The sequence below is a fragment of the Diceros bicornis genome, chromosome 20, assembly GCF_020826845.1.
Source record: "Diceros bicornis minor isolate mBicDic1 chromosome 20, mDicBic1.mat.cur, whole genome shotgun sequence".
NCBI lineage: Eukaryota > Metazoa > Chordata > Mammalia > Perissodactyla > Rhinocerotidae > Diceros > Diceros bicornis.
Genome location: NC_080759.1, coordinates 50,664,251 through 50,686,399, shown reverse-complemented (window position 1 = coordinate 50,686,399; position 22,149 = coordinate 50,664,251). Strand labels below are relative to the sequence as shown.

General features: G+C 38.3%; 1 protein-coding gene across 3 annotated transcripts in view; it reads right to left on the bottom strand.

The window, feature by feature from the left end:
• DNAH5 (dynein axonemal heavy chain 5) overlaps positions 1 to 22,149 on the bottom strand; it is a 261,478-nt gene that overhangs the window by 105,679 nt on the left and 133,650 nt on the right. For all 3 annotated transcript variants that reach the window (XM_058564331.1, XM_058564333.1, XM_058564334.1), the window contains 9 exons: positions 21,757 to 21,929; positions 16,978 to 17,156; positions 16,400 to 16,587; positions 15,877 to 16,071; positions 12,227 to 12,361; positions 10,870 to 10,977; positions 8,208 to 8,361; positions 3,872 to 4,018; positions 1,143 to 1,384 (listed from right to left, as the gene is read on the bottom strand). In XM_058564331.1, coding sequence (XP_058420314.1) covers positions 1,143 to 1,384; positions 3,872 to 4,018; positions 8,208 to 8,361; positions 10,870 to 10,977; positions 12,227 to 12,361; positions 15,877 to 16,071; positions 16,400 to 16,587; positions 16,978 to 17,156; positions 21,757 to 21,929 — 1,521 coding nt within the window. The remainder of the gene's footprint in view (positions 1 to 1,142; positions 1,385 to 3,871; positions 4,019 to 8,207; positions 8,362 to 10,869; positions 10,978 to 12,226; positions 12,362 to 15,876; positions 16,072 to 16,399; positions 16,588 to 16,977; positions 17,157 to 21,756; positions 21,930 to 22,149) is intronic.

The following is a 22,149-nucleotide window of genomic DNA, read 5'->3' as shown; positions in this document are numbered from 1 at the left end:
TTCTTCAATCTTCATACTTCACCAAATCTACACCCTTTTGCAACCCAGAGCTGTATAAATTCTGAAAAGATATTATTAAAAGTTAGGATATACCCATATAGAAATAGAAGCACAAAAATGTAATGGCAATATAAAATAAACAACTACTTTATTCAAATTACGAGTTCATAAGTTTTCAATCAAAATCATCTTCCAAAAACTTATATATGGGGGCCAGCCTGGTGGCGTAGTGGTTAAATTTGCTTCAGTGGCCCAGAGTTCACAGGTTTGGAACCCAGGCATGGACCTCCGCACTGCTCATTGAACCATGCTGAGGCGTCCCACATTTAAAGTAGAGGAAGTTGGGCATGCATGTTAGCCCAGGGCCAGTCCTCCTCAGGAAAAAGAGGATTGGTGGTGGATGTTAGCTCAGGGCTAATCTTCCTCACCAAAAAAAAAAAAACACATATAAATGAAAATAACGAATGTGACCAAAAATGTCAAAAAAGATTTACAGATGGCTTATCTAATAAACATTCTGCCTTACATTATAGTATTTATTTAGTAAAATATCTAATCATACAAGGCATTTAATTATACTTTGATTATAATCAATATATTCTAGAATATATTGGTGGTAATAAAATAATCTTACCTTATTGTGAAGTGAAGAGATATTATCTGAAATATTATTTCCAAGTACAAATTTAAAACTAACATTATGACTATTGAATCTCATAAAAATTCCTTATATGCAATTTTAATAAATTGTCTTCTTCAAGTTCATATTCAAAGATGTTTGCTCCCAAACATTATGCAAACAAGCACCTTTCAAAAATGTCATGAATCCCCAAAGTGATAAAATTAAATTTTACTTATTCAATCACAGTTTGGCAGAATTATTGATTCACCTAGGCTTTGCAATTACTCCACAACCCACAGGTTGGAAATCACAGGTCTAATGTGATATTAGAAGAATATGGAAGAACCCATGAGGAGCAATCAGAGTTTAGAGGTCCCAGAGCATCAAGGATCTGCCATAAACATTAGCAGGAAAATGCAATTACACCACAGGTCTGCAGAAAAATCAGCAGGCACACTACACGAATGCTAAAAGATCTCTTTTCCTTTTTAATTGTACAAAAGAAAGACTCCAATCATACCTCAAGAATAGGACTCCAATCGAGGACAGAAGAACTCATGAAAACCATCCCATTTCTTGAGACAGTAGCAGGTGAAGCATTGTCAATGTTATGAGGTTCGAAAACGATCTTGCAGTTTGGAGCCATGGGAATCCGATCGCCATTGGCAAGGGTTAGAGTTTTGTTGTCATCCAAAACGGAATTCAGATTTTCAATCCAGATGGCATCTACTGGACCATCAAGAACTATCCAGATATGTTCCCCTAGAATATCCCACCAAAGGAGGGGGAAAAGCATACATTCATATATATGCATATGTACACAACTATGATGCTTGAAGAAGTATTATAATTTGACGCAATTTTCATTAATTTTTAAATAAAGCTTTGATCTAAAGGATTATCTTATTTTATCACACAGGATTTTTCCGATTCTTTATATAGCAGTTGTTTAAAGCCCATAATCAAGGCAAAAAGTCATTTGTTGACTGAACAAATTCATTGAGCACCTTCTATGGATCAGCACTGTTCTAGGGTCTGGGGATATTGTGGTAAATAGGACAACATCCTGACTTCACAGAGCTTACGTTCTAAGGGGAAGAGATGATAACTAAACCAATAAGCAAAGAAATATATAAGATAAGAAAAATTAAGCAGGATAAGAGGATGGGGCATTGTTTTAGATAAGATGGTCAATGGAATATTTCAGGAGTAGGATGAAGTGATGTGAAGATCTAGAGGTAGAATTTTCCAGGCAGTGGGAATAGCAAATGCAAAGGTCGTGAAATGGGTACAAACTTAGGGTGATCATGTTTCATGAACAGCAAGAAGTTGAAACTGTTTAGCAAGAAGAGGGGAAGGGGGAGAGGGATGTGAGTACTAATCAGAAAGATGGGGGGGTGAGACAGGCAGAGCCCCGGAATCAATTCTGGTTTGCACATGTCAAGTCTGAGATGTCCAACAGAGATCCCATAGAATTGTGGAGTTGGCAATTCAAGGGAGAGGTCGAGGCTGGAGATTAAAATATAGAAGCCATCGGCTTAGACATGGCATGTAAAACCATGGACTGGGTAAGTTTCTTCTAGATAATAAGGGTAGATAAAGACAGGAGGTCTGAGGACAGAGCCACTTCAATCTTTAAATTTCTGGTAGGGTCTCCTTTGCTGGCTCCTCCCGCTGGTAGACCTCTCGATGAAGCAGAAGTGGGAGAGCCAGCAGATTAGGTATCCTTGAAGCCAAGTGACGGAAGAGTTTCAAGAAGGGAAATGATGCAGTGTGCCAGATGCTGCTGAGAGCGGGACTAGACCAAGAATTGACAATTTGTATTTGACAAGCTGGCAGTCACAAATGTCCTTAATAGAGCAGTTTTGGAGGGACACTGGGGAAAAAACCTGATGGGAATCACTTAAGGAGATATTTGGAGGTAAAGAAAGTGACAAAGATCAGCGGAATTCTCAACAGGAATGCCACTGTAAATTTAGGTATTCAGTTTAATAGTTTCTCTTAACTTCTTAACCACTAGTTTCTCTTACTCACCAACACCATGACTGAGTTTGTAGTTCTAATTTTTATTTACTATGTAACAACTGTGGAATTTTCTATGTCAAATAAACTGCTTTCAAAATCCTAATTATACTCATTTGACTCAAATTTAAGTAAAATGATGATCTAATCACCAGAGTCACTTTAAAAGAAAAAGCATATGTTGCCTTTTTTAAGGAGGAAAAAAAACTACCTTTCTGAGCTCCTATTTCTTGAGGTAACATTTGGTCACTGGATCTGTGTTTATGCAAGATTAATGGAACAAATCAGAAACAAAATTTGATTTATTTCCAGTAAAACAACAACAATTTCTAATATGAGCACACTCTAGAAATTAAGCATTTTCATTTCCCTTTGGACGATTGATGTTAGGTTGATCAGCTACAGTCTCTAAATGAGGACTATGGTGGCACCACCTTAAACATTTTTCAATAGAACGCTGTTGCCCAAAGCATAAACTCATAAATAATGTCACAAACATCTTGTCCTCCTATATTCTTTCTCCTTGCAATTGCATTCACTCTTCCTGTCTTCTACTCACTCAGGAGTGAGAAAACACGATGAGAAGAGAGTTAATATCACCTCTTCCATCTGAGCTTATATCCTGGGAACATTGGGTTCAATTTACAGAGTCCATAAGTGCGAGAATATTCAGCGTGAACCACTAGCCCTTAACAAGTTTCCTTACCCAACAACCAAACACCAATGTACATCTAAACAGAATAATTTGTTAGTTCAATATATGATCCATTTTTGATATACACAATTTTCTTCCCAAAGAAACCCATTTCCTCCTGTGGTTTTATAGGGGAATCAGTTTTCTAAAAATATGCTGTACTTAAATAGAGTAACATTTTAAAAATATTCAGTGAAAATAGTTGTGGTAAAATCACTTTATTCAATACTATCAATTTTCCTTAACAGCTTTTTCTATTTTATTCTAAGATATCACAGGGATACAGAAATGTCTTTTCAAAAGGAAAACAATTCTCTTTGTAACCAAAAAAAAAGGTAGAGGAGAGGGATATTTTAAATACACTAATCAATAATTTCAGTATTTCAACATTCACAAATATTTTGATTTATGATTTCTTAGCCTTGGCTAAGATATTATACGGAGAATACAGTTGTTCCACTAATTCTAAATAGCCACTAAGGATTTTATTTAGGGGTACATGTCAAAAATAACACTTGTAACTCATATTCTACCTTTCTTAGCCCTTAATGTTTTCCTCCAAAGAGTAGAAAATATTCCATCGGTCCAGTCATTCGTGGCCACGTCGAGCCGACCAAACATCTGTGGGGCCGTAATCGCTTTGGGATTCATCCTCATCTCCCGGTGTGGTTTTCCACAATCTACACCAAGTAAATCCAAATTTTAAACAACTCAGATGTAGAGTGAACCATCATTAGGCGACATTGCACTAATTTGCGGTGTACTGTCAGCAGGCGTTCAAAATATGAAAAATGCAAAATTACATTGAAAATATATGTCTTACTGCATTCCAAGTTATCATAATTAGCCTCATTAGATTTCATTGATTAGAGCACTTTTGCTTTTATCTTCTGTAAAAGAAAATTACATGTTACATAAAGGGAGAAAAAGAATACCATGTTGGAATTGACGAAGAAATTAATGCAATCTGGAAGTTCTTCAAATTTCACAACTCAAAATCTTTTGGTTTATTGTGTACAAGAGTAAATCTTGTATCTGAAGTTTCACCCAGAAGATGCCTCATTCTCTCCTTGGATTTGCTCCTCTCAGCTTGGATTTGCTGAGATGTGTTCTTGCTCATTTGGAAAAAATATGCTAAACTAAGGTTGCAGGAATCAAGGACTTCTCTTTTGTGGTCAACCTCAAGAAAGGTATTCAAATCTTTCAAACCCTAAAACTACTCTTAAATGGGCTGGATTCTGTATGTAAGGGACTTTGGTTAATCAGGAGAAAAGTGAAGAATAAAGTTTAAAGTATAAAATCATAAAAATATAAAACACAATAGGAATCAACAAACACAAGCACACATACATATATATGCACATTAGAATAGGTGCTACATTAAAAGCTGTTTAGAAAATTGACCATAGTTCTCTTTTTTCAAAATCGCAAAAAGAATCAGGGTAATCATTTGCAAGATTTTATGGTACTGAAGTTCAACTCAGTCACAATCCAGCTTTTTCAATAAATGATACCCATAGACTGACAACACTTTTTAATCTAATCACACTTTACAAAAGGCCAGCAAATTCTTAAAGTGTATGACAGTCGCAGATGAAAACTGGACTTGGTCTGTTGCCCATACAAGAGAAACTATCAACTTATTTCATTATGGTAGTAGGTAGAATTGTATCATTTTTATTTAAAATGCCTTTATATTTCTATAAGAGCACTTTAAGAAAAAAATGCTTGACTTTCAAAATGGGAGTTAAACTAATTCCTCTTAATTCTGGCTGTCAGAACCTTATGGACTGCCATGCCGCCCCTCTATCCCGCAGTCTATTCTCTACATGGCCACCAGATGGCCTTCAACACACAGGGTTGATCATACCACGCCCCAGATCAATGGCTTCCCATCACCTACAGGATAAAACCTAGGTATTTAGTGTGACTTACAAAGCTCCTCATGCCATGCGTACTGTATTAATTTGAATTCCCCCTGAAAGCAAAGACTGAAAAACAAGGAAGTGGGTGCTGGGATTCTGGAGTGAGAGGAAAGAGAGTGAGACAGGAAAGGAGAGAAAGCCAATAATGGGCTCATTGGTGAGCTGGTCACAGATGTAGTGTCCCTCCCATAGATAAGAGGAGGTAGGACATTTGCCTTCAAACTCTTCTCCTCTGGTGCTTGAGGGTATGGCTGCCTCAGGGGCATTAATTCCCACCCAACCCCTACATCCAGGCTGAGTCAGTTCCCTAGCCTCAAGGAAAGTTATAAGGCTGAAAAACTGGGAGATATCACTAGAGTTTTGGGGAGAAACTGACCAACAGCTGCATCTGTGGCAGGGGAGGGCCAAAAGGATGTGGCACTGGGCACCAACAGCATCTGCTACACCTCTTCATCTCCCCCACACACAAATTACATTTCATCCACGCCAAAGCAGTTCCCCAGGTATATCACGGTCTCTCCGGTCCCTCCTACCTGCACAGCTCTTTGTTCTGCTAAGAATGCCTTTTTTCCATCTGCTGCTCAACCCTCAAACCTCAGCTGAAGTAGCACCTGCCCTGTAAGCCTTTCTCTAATTCCTGAGAAAGGTTTCTGATCTCCTTTGCCTCTGCTCACAGCATAACTGTCCAAACCTTCTCATAGAAATTCCATGTTGACTTATAATCATCTGTGTCACTCTGCTACACTGTAAGCTCCTTGAAGACATGACCATTTATTTCATGCCTCCTGACCCATATCTAGTACAGAAACTAGCAGAAGCTCAAAGTACGGAACATCAAAGATATCTCATCAACAAATATATGAAGAATAAGAGAACAAATAACATACACGGATCTAGGAGAAGTTCAACCCAATTACCTTCTCAATCTTTCGGATAATTCAAGTTTCAGCAAAAACCAGTGTTTCACTTAAGATAACAGATGTTTGCCCTATATACTAAAACCAAGAACAACTTAATAAACAGCAAATAGTCTAATGATTAATTCATCTTTGCAAACAACTTCTCCAAAACCAGTGAGGCCATATGGATTACATGATTTAGACATATCATTCATAATGTATCTATATTGTTTAATATTTAGTACTCATTGTGTTCAAGTACCAGGTGCATTGGTAGTTTATTGTTAACAGAAGACACCTACATAACAACAACAAAAGTATTATTAAGCATAATTTGAGAGGAAAACACACCATTTTAAAGCAATGTAAAAATCCCCAAACGGAATTTTAACAGCAAACATGAAAACCTCATGGTAGGTCCTGCAGGTGTGAGCTCTCAGTTTTGGCAAAGGTAGATGATAGCTGAGAGCATAATCCTGTCTCAGTGTGAAGACTCCCTGGTGGAGTCTTGATGTACAGAATTCACTTCATCCCACAGCTGAGGAAACTGAGACTAAATCCAGGACCCTAGAGCTAATATAGACAATTTCCAGCAACCACCAACTCAATGTCAGTGCATTGGGGTTCCATGAGCTGACTGGAAACCCAACCAGCCACCTTTTCCTGTGGGATCATGTAGATGCATTCCAACAGCCAAAGTTCTGTGAAATTTTGGAACTCAACTTTTCCATGGCTAAAGAATTTTAGGAAGAGAGTCATCAGTGTTCGATCAGAACTGGAGAACACAAGAATAATCATGAATGTGGCAATGCCCGTTATCCTTAGATGACCTCGGGCTAGGGACGTAGATGTAAGGCTTAGGGACATATGGAAATTGAAAGCATTTATTTAACTTCAGTAGAAAAATATCTGATTCCAGGTGGGAAATTAGTTTATGATTAGGATGATTTTCAACACATAGATTTTAAGAGTTTGAATTGGAATTATTTTTTATTTATTGAGAGATAGCATGTTGTATTAAGTCATTATTGGGAAGTGGCATGGTATATTGGGAAAAGTCTGGGTTTTTCATTAGTGGGCCTTGACCTTAATTCTGAGTCCCATCACCTACCTTTGCAACCTTGAACATTTCTGAATGTTCATTATGAAACATCTCAAGATCATTATGAAAATTAAATGACATAACATATGTAAAACATAACACAGCACATGAAGACATTTTAAAAAATCTTCTTCCTGCAACATTATTCATAAAAGCCAAGATATAGAAACAATCTAAGTGTCCATCAACAGATGAATGGATAAAGAAGATGTGGTGTATATATAGATATACACACACATATATGTATGTATACACGTATGCTAGAATATTATTCAGTCATGAGAAAGAAGGACATTCTACCATTTGTGACAACATAGATGAAACTTGAGAGCATTATACTAAGTGAAAGAAGTTAGATAGAGAAGGACAAATACTGTATGATATCACTTATATTTGGAACATAAAAAAATCAAACTCAGAGAAACTGATTATAGATTGGTGGTTACCAGAGATTGGGGGGTGGGAGAAATGGGGAGATATTGGACAAAGGGTACAAACTTCCAGTTATAAAATTAACAAGTTTGGAGATCTAATGTACAACATAGTGATTATAGCTATTAATACTGTACCATATACTTGAATGCTGGAAGAGAGTAGATCTTAAATGTTCTCACCACAAAAAAGAAATGATAACTATGTGATGGGATGGAGATGGCAGCTAATGCAAAGTAGTAATCATTTTGCAACACATAAATGTTTCAAATCAATACATTGTACACATTAAACTGACATAATGTTAAGTGTCAATTATATCTCAATAAAGCTGAAAAAAATGTTTTTCCCCTCTGGTCCATTAATGTAATATGTTATCTCTAAAATGTACCCAATAATCAGTAAAGCAACATTCCCTCCTATAAAAATATATTAATGTATCTACCTTTGTGTCCCTTTTTGGGGCATTCAAATGTGTCACCCAGAGCAACAAGCTTGGCTGCCCCCTTACCTGTCATGGCTTTCATCAAGGTGTGGATGCAGGTGGTCTTCCCTGCTCCACTAGGCCCCAGGGTCATCATTCCATGCCGTACTCTCTGTGTTTCAAACAGCTGGATGACTTTCAGTTTCCAAGGAGGATGGTTGATTAAACCAGCTTCTTCAACCTGAAAACATAACAAGACTCCCACATTGGGCCACATTAACTACAATCTGGACTTACCATTGTGCTCAAGATAAACACAGACATGGAGTGGGGGTTAGAGGGATGGGGAGTTAGTGTTTAATGGGTATGGCGTTTCAGTTTGGGAAGATGAAAAAAGTTCTGGGGCCGGCCCCATAGCTTAGTGGTTAGGTGCGCGTGCTCCGCTACTGGCGGCCCGGGGTTTGGATCCCGGGCGCGGACCAACGCACTGCTTCTCCAGCCATGCTGAGGCGGTGTCCCACATACAGCAACTAGAGGGATGTGCAACTATGACATACAACTATCTCCTGGGGCTTTGGGGGAAAAAAGGGGGGAGGATTGGCAATAGATGTTAGCTCAGAGCCGGTCTTCCTCAGCAAAAAGAGGAGGATTAGCACAGATGTTAGCTCAGAGCTCATCTTCCTCACAAAAAAAAACAAAACAACAACAACAACAAAAAAAAAGTTCTGAAGATGGTTGGTCATGATGTTTGCACAATAATGTGAGTATACTTAATGTCACTGAACTATACACTTAAAAAATGGCTAAAATGGTAAATTTTATGTTATATATTTTACGACAATAAAAAAAATTGCAGAAAATATATATATATACGTAGACGAAAAGCAGGCTGAACATAAAATGTTTTCCCAAGCTAACAAGAAATATCTGAATTTGTCTTTGGGAATTAAATACATTTATATTAACATTTTGTTGAATGTATGTCTTAGAAGTAAGTTAAGAATAAAGGCTCAAATATCAAATGTATTTTAAATGTTTAATTTAGAAGATATTGAATAACTGAAAAACTTTGTAGCATATAAAGTTGACTGAAATTTTATATAGACTTCAAGCTATCTTTATAAATCTTGGTAGTTTTTATCTATAAAACACATATATGGAAGTTACTCTGCCAAACACTATTCCAAGTTTAATCTTCATAACACCACCCTGTGATCGGTACTATTGATATCTTCATTTTACAGATAAGGAAACTGAGGCACAGAGAGACTAAACAACTTACCCAAGATTATTACTTGTAAAGTTGTGGAGTTGAAGATTTGAACCCAAGAAATTCAGCTCCAGGGTCCATGCTCTTAACCATTATGTTATACTTAAACCCCCTATAAATGACACTTTTATTTTTATTTAAATAATTTTTGGATAATAATCATGTATCATTATATGCTATGTATTTGCTCATCAGATTTTTCATATGCTACAAATTACTAATGTAGGTCACCTTATAAATTACTTTGTATTTATGCCTTTTAGGCAATACTGCAATTAATTTGGCCATATGATAAAGAAACCACTTGTAAAATGCATTATCACTCTTACTTGATTACAAGATTAAGATTTTTATATACTGACTTTTTAAAAGAAAAATATCCATTAAATACTACCATATTGGATTTTTATTACAAATATCTGCAAGGGACTGAAATGTATTTTATACATATGAGCCAATCACCACTTCTATGCAACTTTTTTTCCCAAACTATTCTTCATAGGAAAGGAAATTGAGGCACAAGGTTTACATGATTCATTTCCATTCCTAGGAAGAATCTAAAAAGTTAAAGCTGCACCAAGGATCATGGGAAATCCAGACACCTAATGATCCACATAGCATGGTAGATCCTGCAGAACTCGAGGAGGAAATCACAAGTGATCCTGGGCCTGGGGGAAAAGTAGGATTGCTGAGGAGCCACATGAGATCACTGCAAATGACACTCAGAGGCAGGAGTCTGGAGATCAAAGCAACGTGGCAGACACCAGGGCCCCAGACAGAGCCAAGCCCAGCACAGGCAAGGCAGCCAGATGAGCCCCACTGGCTCCAGCTGACCCATCACATTTCATTTTGGAATCTGGTGTGGACAGGTTTCCATCAATAATAAGGCCACTAGCACATGGCCAACTGGACATGTGGACATGTGGTTGTGCAATGGTAGGAGACCCCTGGCTGGAGGAGCTCTGTCAATGGCGTGCAACAGTGTCTCTTAAAACAGTAGTCACTGCCTTGGGTGTTGTTCTCGCAGAAGCCATAGATTTGGTCTACACCAGTTCCACTTGATTCCTATAGTGCCCATCAATGGATGAATGGATAAAGAAGATGTGGTATATATATATATACAATGGAATACTACTCAGCCGTAAAAAAGAGGGAATTACGCCATTTGCGACGACATGGATGGACCTTGAGGGTGTTATGCTAAGTGAAATAAGTCAGATGGAGAAAGACAATTACTGTATGATTTCATTCACATGTGGAAGATAAACAAACAAACACATAGATATGGAGAACAGATTGGTGGCTACCAGAGGGGAAGAAGGCAGAGGAGGGCAAAAAGGGTAAAGGGGCACATGTGTATGGTGACAGATGGAAACTAGACTTTTGGTGGTGTGACCTCAATAAAATAAATAAATAAATTTTAAAAAATAAAATAAATTCAGATGAAAGAGACACTGTGCTTGATGCCCTGTGAAATACCTGTCTACTAATTGCCGTTTCCAGTTCAGGGTACCCTGCCTTGTCCAGGAGAATATTTGGGAAGAGATCTTCAATCAAACTCAAAAATAAAGGTTCATCCTCATCAATCTAAAAAAGAAAAGAAAGGGAAATCAGACCAGCTATTCTGGCACAAGAATAGCAATGTATAGATAAACTGGAAATGTCCAACACAGCCCATAACAGCCCATTAATTAATGATTATTTTATAATAACTATTAACATATAAAATATCAACTTCATTGAAGTTGAGGAATATTTGCTTCAAGTTGCCCATAAATTAAAAATTATTTAAAGAAAAAAAAGAAGAAGAAAGGGAGGAAAAAGAGAGAGAAAAAAAGGATGGAAATGGAAGGAAAGAAAATATTGCCTACACGACAACCTTTCCATAAAATAACCAGTTTGAGGAGCTACTACATAGCCTACAATTTCTAATTTTTTTTAAACAGTTTTATTTATTTATTTATTTATTTATTTATTTATTTATTTATTTATTTATTTATTTATTTTGTGAGGAAGATCAGCCCTGAGCTAACATCCATGCTAATCCTCCTCTTTTTGCTGAGGAAGACTGGCTCTGAGCTAACATCTATTGCCAATCCTCCTCCTTTTTTCTTTTTTCCCCAAAGCCCCAGTAGACAGTTGTATGTCATAGTTGCACATCCTTCTAGTTGCTGTATGTGGGACGCGGCCTCAGCATGGCGGGAGAAGTGGTGCATCAGTGTGTGCCTGGGACCCGAACCCCGGCCGCCAGTAGCTGAGCGCGCGCACTTAACCGCTAAGCCACGGAGCCGGCCCTACAATTTCTAATTTAAACTAAAAAGAATTTTTTAAATGAGAGATAGCAACAAATTCATGAATTAGAATTTGGTTTATACTTTTATTTTGAAATAAAAATATAACATTCTGTCATCCTGTACATAGATTTACTGATGCTGGACAACTGATTATCAGTGTCTACTGTGAAATGAAAGAGTATGAAATTATTACACACTTTTAACATTTACATAAGATTTCCCGCCAGGCTCTACAGACTTTAAAGAAGGTGAGATTTTAGCTCTAAAACATAAAAATGATTCAAGCTATTTGGAAACTTAACGTGTGGATTTTTAAAAATCCATTTCAGTTCTATTGGAATAGGCGTATGCTAGACTAAATGTGAGTCACCACAAAAATAACTTCTGAAAAAATATAATTTAAAGTTATGCTCTCTAGCACTTTATCTGATAATTAAGCATTTTAAATGAGCATTTTAAATAAATATTTCCAAATCTCATTTGTGCTTAGTTAGTTGAACTGATATTAAAGCAGATGGAACATTTTCATCTGTGAATCTTACCAGTTTAGAAAGGTTCATGTCTCGCAGTACACGCATGACGATTGTGGATTCTGTATCTGTGGGGTGGGCTCTTTTTGCTGCTCCCAAAGTTCTCAGAACTGACAGAATGTTACGCAGACCAAAGTCATAATGTACCTGAAGAATTTAAGGTACACTGGGCTTATTTTCAATATTAACTTACCTATGGAAACTATACAAATTTGACAGAAGACCTATTCGGAATAATGAATATATGCTGATTTTCCTTTAGAAACTTTGTACAGTTTGTGGAGCAATAAATCTTTTTATCAATATATTTTTTGAGCAAATAGAGAATGCCCGAAGGAGTCCTCTCATGTCCCATCATTAATTTAAGCCCTTAGATCTGAACTAATAGGTATATCTTGACAGAGAGAAAGGAAGAAATTCCCTCTTAGAGTATACACGTCCCCTTGAGACTCTTCTTAATCAATCATTCATAAGAAAATTTTCTCAATCTCTAAAGCTAAAATTCTGAACCAAAATTAAACTGAAACCTCACTCATGACACATACAGATATATAGATAGATAAGTAAAAAGATAAGCGTATTGAGGAGGAAGAGGAGGAGGTACATTCCAGGATTACCTAGAAGAGGGAAGAATAAAAACAAATCAGAAAACCAAGACCCCAGCTTTGTTATTCCCTTGACATAGATATTTATAAAAGCTCAATCATGCCAAATTCCAGCACATGTAAAGTGAATAATTAAAAATCAATTATCCAACCACCATGGAAAACAGTATGGCAGTTCCTCAAAAAATTAAAAATAGAATTACCATATGATCCAGCAATTCCACTTCTGGGTATATATCCAAAAGAATTGAAAGCAGGGTCTCAAAGAGATAATTTGCACACCCATGTTCAGAGCACCATTATTCACAATCGCCAAGAGGTCAAAGCAACCCAAATGCCCATTGACAGATGAATGGATAAATAAAATGTGGCATATATCTATGATGAAATGTTATTCGGCCATATAAAGGAAGCAAATCTTGTCACATGCTACCCCATGGATGAACCTTGAGGACATTATGCTAAGTAAAATAAGCCAGTCACAAAAAGACAAATACCGTATGATCCACTTATATGAGGTATCTAAAGTAGTCAAATGCATAGACACAGAAAGTAGAATGGTAGTTATCAGGGGCTGAGGGGGTAGGGAAAGAGAGGAGTTGTTGTTTAATGGATATAGAGTTTCAGTTTTACAAGATGAAAAAGTCATGGAGATCTGTTTCACAGCATTGTGAATATACTTAACGCTACTGAACTGTACGCTTAAAAATGGTTAAGACGGTAAATTTAATGCTATACATTTTTTACCAAAATAAAAAAAAAAAAACCTATAGAAAAAAACTGCTAAGGTAATTGGGAGCAGTATGCATCACTTAATACTAATCATTTGGAGGATGCAGCACATAAAAATATTCAGATTGAATTCCTGCCTTCAAGGAGTTTAAATTCTAACAGAGATAATAAAATAAAAATGTGAGTGAACTTGCATAAAAGTAAGGATGACTTGAAAGTGCTGGTGGGTGGAAGTAATTAAGGAAACCTTATCAAAATTGGACTCAGTTAAATCTGTAGGCATGAAGTGAGATTCACAGAATGTACACCAAGAGATCAGCATGGGGCCAATCTTCTTGTATGCATTGACTCATTTCATTTCACAATGACCTTGTGAACAAGGGCTGTAGGAGTGAAGAAGTAGAAATAAAGTACTAGAGAAGAAGAGGGCAGGAGTCAGTGACGTGGGGAGTTTTTCTAGCTGCAAGAAACAGCATGGAAAAATATTTCTTTGACAGAGGAAAAAAGAAGAATGAGTAAAGGCTGCAACAAGCAGCAGAAACCAAGAATGTTTTGAGTGGGAATGTAATTTAGTTGAACCTATGAGTATAAAAAATAATCTAGATTCAAAGAAGTTTGGAATGGAGGCCAGACTGAGGAGAGGGATCAAAGTGTTCTACATGTTAGGAGGTTGTATTTATGTTATATTTTTATGTTTATTGCAATGTATTATCATTTTGAGCATCCTTTTAGTGATTTTTATTTATATGTCATAGAAATTCGTGGCATGATCCCTGCCTCCTGGTGTTTGTTCCCTTGTAGGAACTTTTCCCCTTGAGTGTGATAGGATCTGTAATTTGCTTCTAACCAACAGAATACAGTAAAGATGACAGATTGTATGTGATTACGTGCATGTGATTATGTGGTCACATTACATAAGATTTGTGATGGTTAATTTTGTGTGTCAACTTGACTGGGACACGGATGCCTAGATAGCTGATTAAACTTTATTTCTGAGTGTGCCTGTGAGGGTGTTTCTGGAAGAGATTAGCATTTGAATTGGTGGACTGAGTAAAGAAGATGGCCCTCCTCAATGTGGGTGGGCACTATCCCACCCCTTAAGGATCCGAATACAACAAAAAGGTGGAGGAAAGTTGGCTTCACCCTCTCTCTGCGTGATTGCTGAACTGGGATATCAATCTTCTCCTGTCCTTTAATGCTCCTGGTCTCTGGCCCTCAGACATGGACTGGAATCTACACCATCAACCCTTCAAGCTACACCATCAGCTTTCCTGGGTCTCCACCTTCCAGATGACAGATCATGGGACTTCTTAGCCTCCATAACTGCATAAGCCAATACCTTATAATAAATCTCTTTATATATATACATATATATCTTCATTCTATTTCTCTGGAGAATCCTGACTAATACAAGATTGTAGCACTCATCTTGCTGGAAACTCTTTCTCTTGCTGACTTCAAGAAAGCAAGCGGCCATGTTGGGGAATCCCAATTGCACTTAGCCTGTGGGAACTGAAGGTGGCCTTCTCTAGCTGACAGCCAGCAAGAAACTGAATCTCTCAGTATTACAACCTCAACAAACAGAATTCTGCCAACAATCTGAGTGAGCTTGGGAGTAAATCTTTCCCCAGTCAAGCATCAGATGAAACTGCAGCCCTGGCCAAGACTCGATTGCAGCCTTGTTAGATTCTAAGCAGAGGACCCAGCCAAGCTGTGCTGGGACTCCTGGCCACAGAAACTGTGGAATAATAATTGTGTATTGTTTTAAGCCAATAAATTTGTGGTAACATTGTTACACAGCAACAGATAACTAATACAGAAGTAATATATGATTAATTTCATGCCTCTTAACTCTGAAACCATATGATGTCAGAACTTGCTACTTCAAACAGTACAGGAAACTAGCAAGAAAGTTACAACAGATAAGACAGATAATTAGCAAAGCTTGGCCGAATACCTGAGTGAGCTTGGAAGTGAGAAGAGTAACTGATTAAGAGGTTCCTGAAAACCATGGGGACATATAACACATATTATGATGAATGTACAGATGGGATAAAGAACAAATATTAATATCCATAAGTTTTTGGCTCTTAAATCAGTTCAGATAGTATTCACTTCATTTCTATGCTGTAAATATTAAATTCTTTAAATGCATTTCTTAATAAAACGAGGCATATAAAATTATTTTTGTAATGATACAACTTTCTACTTTGTATCAATATGGTACTTTGTCAACAACCCCAGTCACAATTTTCCAAAATGAGAACATTTAACTGAATAGAAAAATTAAACATGTATAGTACAGAGACCTTCAGAATGTCACACCTGCTTAGAAAGCTGCTCCTCACACAGCTTGTAGAGTGTGAAAAACTTCCTGGCCAAAACAATGTTATCAATGAAGCCACAACTAGCCAACTTCACCCTTATGATAATCTGTCTGTCAGGGACCATCATGGCCACGGAGCGGAAGTTAATCTTCAAGTTTTCAGGGAGTTCCTGCCGCCCAGCATAGCCAGGATTCTACACAGAAAATAAAATCCAAGGAGGAATGATACAATCATGGGACAGACAGACATCAGCATAATATTAAAAGATTCATTATGTAAAACAACAAATCTGGAATGACAACCAGAGAACTCATTTACATATCTCACTCTCCTTTTAAGTGGAGAGACTAAGTCATGGGTTATTAATACGAGCTTTGTTTAACACCAAAGGCTTTCAAATCAGGAGTGAAAATTACAGTCCTAATTTCCATTCATGGAAAATAGGTAACAATGACCAGGAAGATGCAGGAAAACTGTGATAAGAAGGCTGAAATTCAGTAGCTCGTCTTATGGTTCCTTACCATGGTTAGAAAAAGTCCAAATTCAGGGTTCATAGTCACGTTATCTCCATCAGTAAAAATAAAAGATTTTTTACGCTCCTTTTTACATGTCAGAATAATGGAAATTTGCTGGGCTGCAACTGAGAGAACTGGTAAATCGATACGATTAAATTCATCAAAACAACCCCAGGATCCAGACTGTGCCAGTCCTTGGAAAGGGAATTAAATAGAAAATCCAATTAGTATGTAATTCTGGAAAGCCAAGGAAAAGGGCATTATGAAGCTGCAAGACAAGCCAGAGATAAGTTTGTTCAAAAATAAAATTGAACAAATAGATTGTTCATAAAGCGCCCCCAAATAGCTCACAATGTGGCATTTTATCTGTAAACACTCAGCCTGCAGTGATAAAAAAACATTACAAAAGGCAAATGATATCAACACTTGACCCACACAACACTGGTAAGATTCAGATTTTACAAAAAGTTTTACAAAGTTGAAGAATGACTCTAAAACATAGCCAGTTGCTAAAAAATCTTAACAAGATATTACTCCTTAACTGAAATTGCTCATCAGATAAAAAAAAAAAACATAACCCTCACCTTTAAAAATCCGTCCAAGTCCTCGGAAATCCATCTGATCTGAACAATTGAAGACCACAACGTATTTCCCAAGACATCGTCCCATATCCTTGGTAGTCTCTGTCTTGCCTGTTCCTGCTGGTCCAGCGGGGGCTCCCCCCATGCTCATCCCCAGAGCTTGAGCCAATGTGATATAACACCTTGAGGGGGAGAGACATCACTAGAACCACACCATGGGCATCTCCAAGATACTTCTGAGGCATCACAGTGAACTGAAACCCACACTAAATTAAAAAAACAGAAGATCCAGGCAGGCCATTGTCTCTACATAACATTTCCAAAAATGCATCCTAAAATACACTTATCTTTATGAATATTAACATGTAGTGAAAAAATAAGAGGTGGTCTATGGTCAAATAAGTTTGAAAACTCCTTTTTAAAAAGGTTAAACAGGCTTTATTATGATAATGTATATTGAGCGCCCCCAAGTATGAAAAACAGCACATAGCGTTCTGAAACTTATTTGGCAACTTTTTCGCAGAAATCTACCAACATCTAAAAAATAGTATTCTAGGAAACAGATTGGGAACCATTAAAGGAGTCCTAGAGGGTTTGAGTGCCAGCACAGCGGTTGCACTGAAGCCCCGTCTAGCAGAGAAACACTCAGGTATATCTCATGGAAGCTGTGAGAATCCGTCAGAGAAAGGGGCACGTTGTTAGACCTGTCTACATTTCTTATCAAGCAGATGAGACGCCTCTATCAGCCTTTGATTTCTGCTGCCCTCTGTCTGAAGTGACAGCAGTAGTTAGAACAATTCCAATCTTCTCTATCTGTGCTCAGAAGTGGAAGGAAGGACTAATCATGAAAAACACTAGGACCTTTCAGAGAAAGGTGCTATATATTGTTATCATATTATAATGACTATTTTATCCTCTAAAATATCTGCAACTCCATCCACATAACATCGAGCTTCCCAGAGACCACAGCAGCCAGTGTTGTTGAATTTTCTCAGGGCAGTCAGCGAAAGGCTGACAAGAAGCCAATGCCTCTGGCCTTTGACTATTTTTAGGTATTAATTTTAGTGAGGAATTCTTTTGTAAAAGGGCAGCAAAACTTGCAACGGAATCCCAGTGGCCAGCAAAAAATGGTGACTGACTTCACCCATAATCAAGTCAGAGAAAAACAAACCAGTGAACACTTAGGGTGAAACAGGCTGAAACAAACTTCATATCACCTTCACTTATATACTTATCAATACTACTTTGCTTTTAAAGCTCTCAAATTTTTAATACAGAGCAATGTACAAGATAATAAATATAGTGAAAGAATCAAGTTGCAGAAAAGTTTGTGTAGTCTGATATCTATATATAAATATTACATATTTTGACGTGTATATAAACATGTGACAGAACCAGTCTAGGAGCAGTGAATAAATCATGGGGGTTTATTTGGCAACTTTTTAAAAAGAGCTGACATCCTAAAGGAAGGAAACAGATTATTTAAAAACAGGAAACAGGAAAAATAAAGCTGGGTAGGAGGGTTGGAAGTGTGGAGATTGCTGCCTCAAATGTGGTGTGTCCAAAGACCCCACTGAGGTGACATTTGAGCAGGGACCTGGGAGGTGAGGAAGCGAGTTATGCCAGTATTGAAGGGAAAAGGGTTCCAGGTCAAAGGAACACAAGTGCAAGGGCCCTGAGGTAGGAATGTGCTGGGGCTATTCAAGGAATGAGCAAGGAGCAAGTGGCTGGAGCTGAATGAGGAAGGAGAGACAGAGAAGTTGCAGGTGCCAGATCATGCCGGGCCTTGCAGGCCAATGTGAGGACATTGACTTTTACTTTGGGTGAGATGGAAAGATAGTGGAGAGATTAAGGCAAAGGGATGACAGGATATGACTTATATTCCAGTGTCTGAATTGAGAACAGACTGTACGGGGACAATGACAAAAGCAGAGAGACCAGTTAAAAGACTATTGCAATAATCCAGCCTAGAGATTATGGTGGCTTGGACTAGTGTGATAACAGCAAAGAGGTGAAAAGTGGCCACACTCTAGATGAGTTCTGAAAGTGGTGCTGACCAAACTTGATGATAGATTGGATAATGAGGTGAGAGAGGAAGAAAGCCACCAACGATGCTCCAAGGATTTTGGCTTGAGCGACTGAGGATGGAAATGCCATTTGCTAAAATGGAGACGATGGCAGGAGGACGAGTTAGCGGGGGACAATCAAACATGTTAAGTGCGAATTCCCTGCAAGCATCCAAGTAAACACGCTGTGTGGGCAAGTGGATGTGTGTCTGGAGCTCAGGGGAGAAGCCTTGGCTAGGTGTAGAGATGGGGGAGTCAACATTTAGATGATGTTTAAAGTCATGTGAGATCACCTAAGGAATGAGTGTAGATGGAGACAAGAAGAGTCTTGGCATGTTCTATGCTTAGAGGTTAGGAAGATGAAGAGGACCCAGTAGGAGAGGGTACAAAGAGACAACCAGAACAGGAGGAGCCCAGTGAATGTGGTGTCCTGGAAGCTAAGTGAAGAAAGTGTATCAAAAAGGAGAGAGTGACCAACTGTGCAAATGCTGCTGATGAGTCAAAGAAGATGAGAACTAGAAATGACCATTGGATTTAGCAAGACGAAGGTCTGGGTGACATCTTACCAGAGAGGGGGAAGAAAGTAGGATAGGCAGAAGAATGGCCCCCTCAAGGATATCCATCTTCTAATCCCTGGAACCTGTAAATGCTACCTTACATGGCTAAAGGGACTTGCAGAAGTAATTAATGTTAAAGACCTTGAGATGCGAAGATTATCCTGGATTACCTGGTAGAGCCAATCTAATCTCATGAGTCCTTAAAAGGGGAAGAGGGAGGCAGAAGAGTGGGCCAGAGACAAGAGACAGAAGAAGGAGGAGAGACTGGAAGCATGAAAGGGTCTCAAACCATCTTTGCTGGCTGTGAAGATGGAGGGAGGGGGCCATGAGTCAAGGGATGCTGCAGCCTCCGGAAGTTTGGACTAGCCCTCAGCAGACAGTCAGCAAGAAAATGGGGACATAGGTCCTGTAACTGCAAGAAGACGAATTCTGCGAACACTTGAAAGAGCAGGAAATGAATTCTCCCCTAGAGACTCCAGGAAGGGGCACAGCCCTGCCGACACCTGAAGTTAGCCCAAGACATGCGTCAGACTTCTGACATACAGAATTGTAAAATAATTGATTTTTGTTGTTTAAGCTTCTGAATTTTTGGTAATTTGTTATGGCAGCAATAGAAAACTCATGCAGAGGGCCTGACTGGAGGGAATTCAAGGTAAAATAAGTGGAGAGAAATTGTGCTTTTGAGGATTTTTTGATGGCAGCACAGAAATGCGAAGGAAATCGGAGCGTTCACGATAGGATTTTCTTTCTGGAAGAAATTACAGCATATTTGTACATTGATGAGAATGATCTAGTAGAAAGTGAAACTTGATGATGCTTCTAGAGAGGAAATAACCGTGTCGGTGGAGGTGTTGGCTCTGGACTGCAGCACAAAACCTATCCCGAGAACCAGGAGAGAAAGCCGACTGCGTGAGGACAGCTGGCTCGGTGAGCAGACGTGACAGTGGGAAATGAACGTACGTTCTCTCCTGTGATAGCTCTATCTTCTCAATAAAATAGGAGAGAGGCCTCCGCTGGAGAGAGAGGAATGGGGAAGTGCTGGAGGCTTGAAAAGAGAGAAGGTGTGAAATAAAGGCCTAAGCCAAGTGTTTCAAGGAATTCTTCACATTTTGTGATGATCCATCTCGCCATGTCAAAACAAAGAGAAAAAACTCCAAAAGGATGTCAACAGCATCCAGTATAGATCATCTTCAATCCAGACATTAGAAGGAATATAAAAATTTGAAGATGAAAAGTACAAAGATGAGAAAATGATAGAGGAAAATGACACAGTAAAATCCTTCATTCTCAGTTGAAAGTGAGCATTTCATTTAGCATCACCAAGGAGCAGAAGAAACTATGTAGCAGATGACAGTGCTACTATGTCAAACTTTTACGTTTTGTCTAATGACATTTTCAATCTAACAGCCCAGAGGTTCATTCTGTGAACATGATTGATACTCAGCTTCAGTTTCCACTTAGGCCTAATAATAATTTTAATGCTCAGCCATTTTGTCCAAAATAAGTATTCAGTGCATCCCTGAACAGAGCTTATACCATTACCTCTGATGACACAAAGTTCAAATTAGACTAAGTGAATTACAGAGTAATAGCCATGGAAGGACACTCCAGTTCATCTTACAGATGAGGAAACTTAGTCCAGGGAAGTTGCAATGCAGCTCTACTAACACAGTAGGTAAATAACAGGCAGAGGGCAGAACTAAGAACCCCAGATGTCCAGGCCAATGGCTGCCCCACTATTTTTCACCTGCACTGATACTCAAGTTTTTTCTGCTAAAAAGCCATCTTAATTGTCTCTGTAATGACAACAGGTGCCACAGTCCCCAAAGCAGCCCTGAAGACCCACTGTTATTCACACCTATAGACATATGGCAATTAATTCCCTTTCTTGTCCATTTGATGTCCACTGAGGTCATTTGAACTTTGCCTCTATATGACTGAAGGCAAATGAAGCAAAGTCTGTTTCCATGACAAACCTAAATCCCATGTGAAGACAGGTGTGTAAGGCTAAAAATACCGAATTTCAAAGACTTGAGTATAAAAGAGCTTGTAAACCCTAAAGAGACGTTAAGTAAAAATCCCCTGAGCAACTCCAGAGAATAAAAATGTCAGAGGGGCGGGAGGAGAGAGGTTGTGGAACCACAGAATCTTTCCATCACCTGTCTGTGAGTGGAGTTATGACAAGCCTGTCAGTGCAGCCTAAAAATTCATTCTGGTATACGAAAGCCACATCTGTGATGCGAATCATCATCTTGTCAGAATCTTCATTAAAATAAAATCGGCACTGTTTCAGCCATTCAAAGTCTGTAGGGCTCTTGATATGCATGTGACACTGAAATGCAAAAGGTACATGCTAAAACTGAGATGAGAACCATTTATTAAATATGCACATTAGCATTCACATAGATCGTAATGCAAAGCAAATGGAACTCAAAGACAACTCAACTAGTTCAGAAATGTCGACTACATCGCCATCCAACCCATTCATTTATTGATCAGCAAAAAAGATACTTTAGAAGACACGGGAATGTGAAAATTCAAGAGAAACCTCT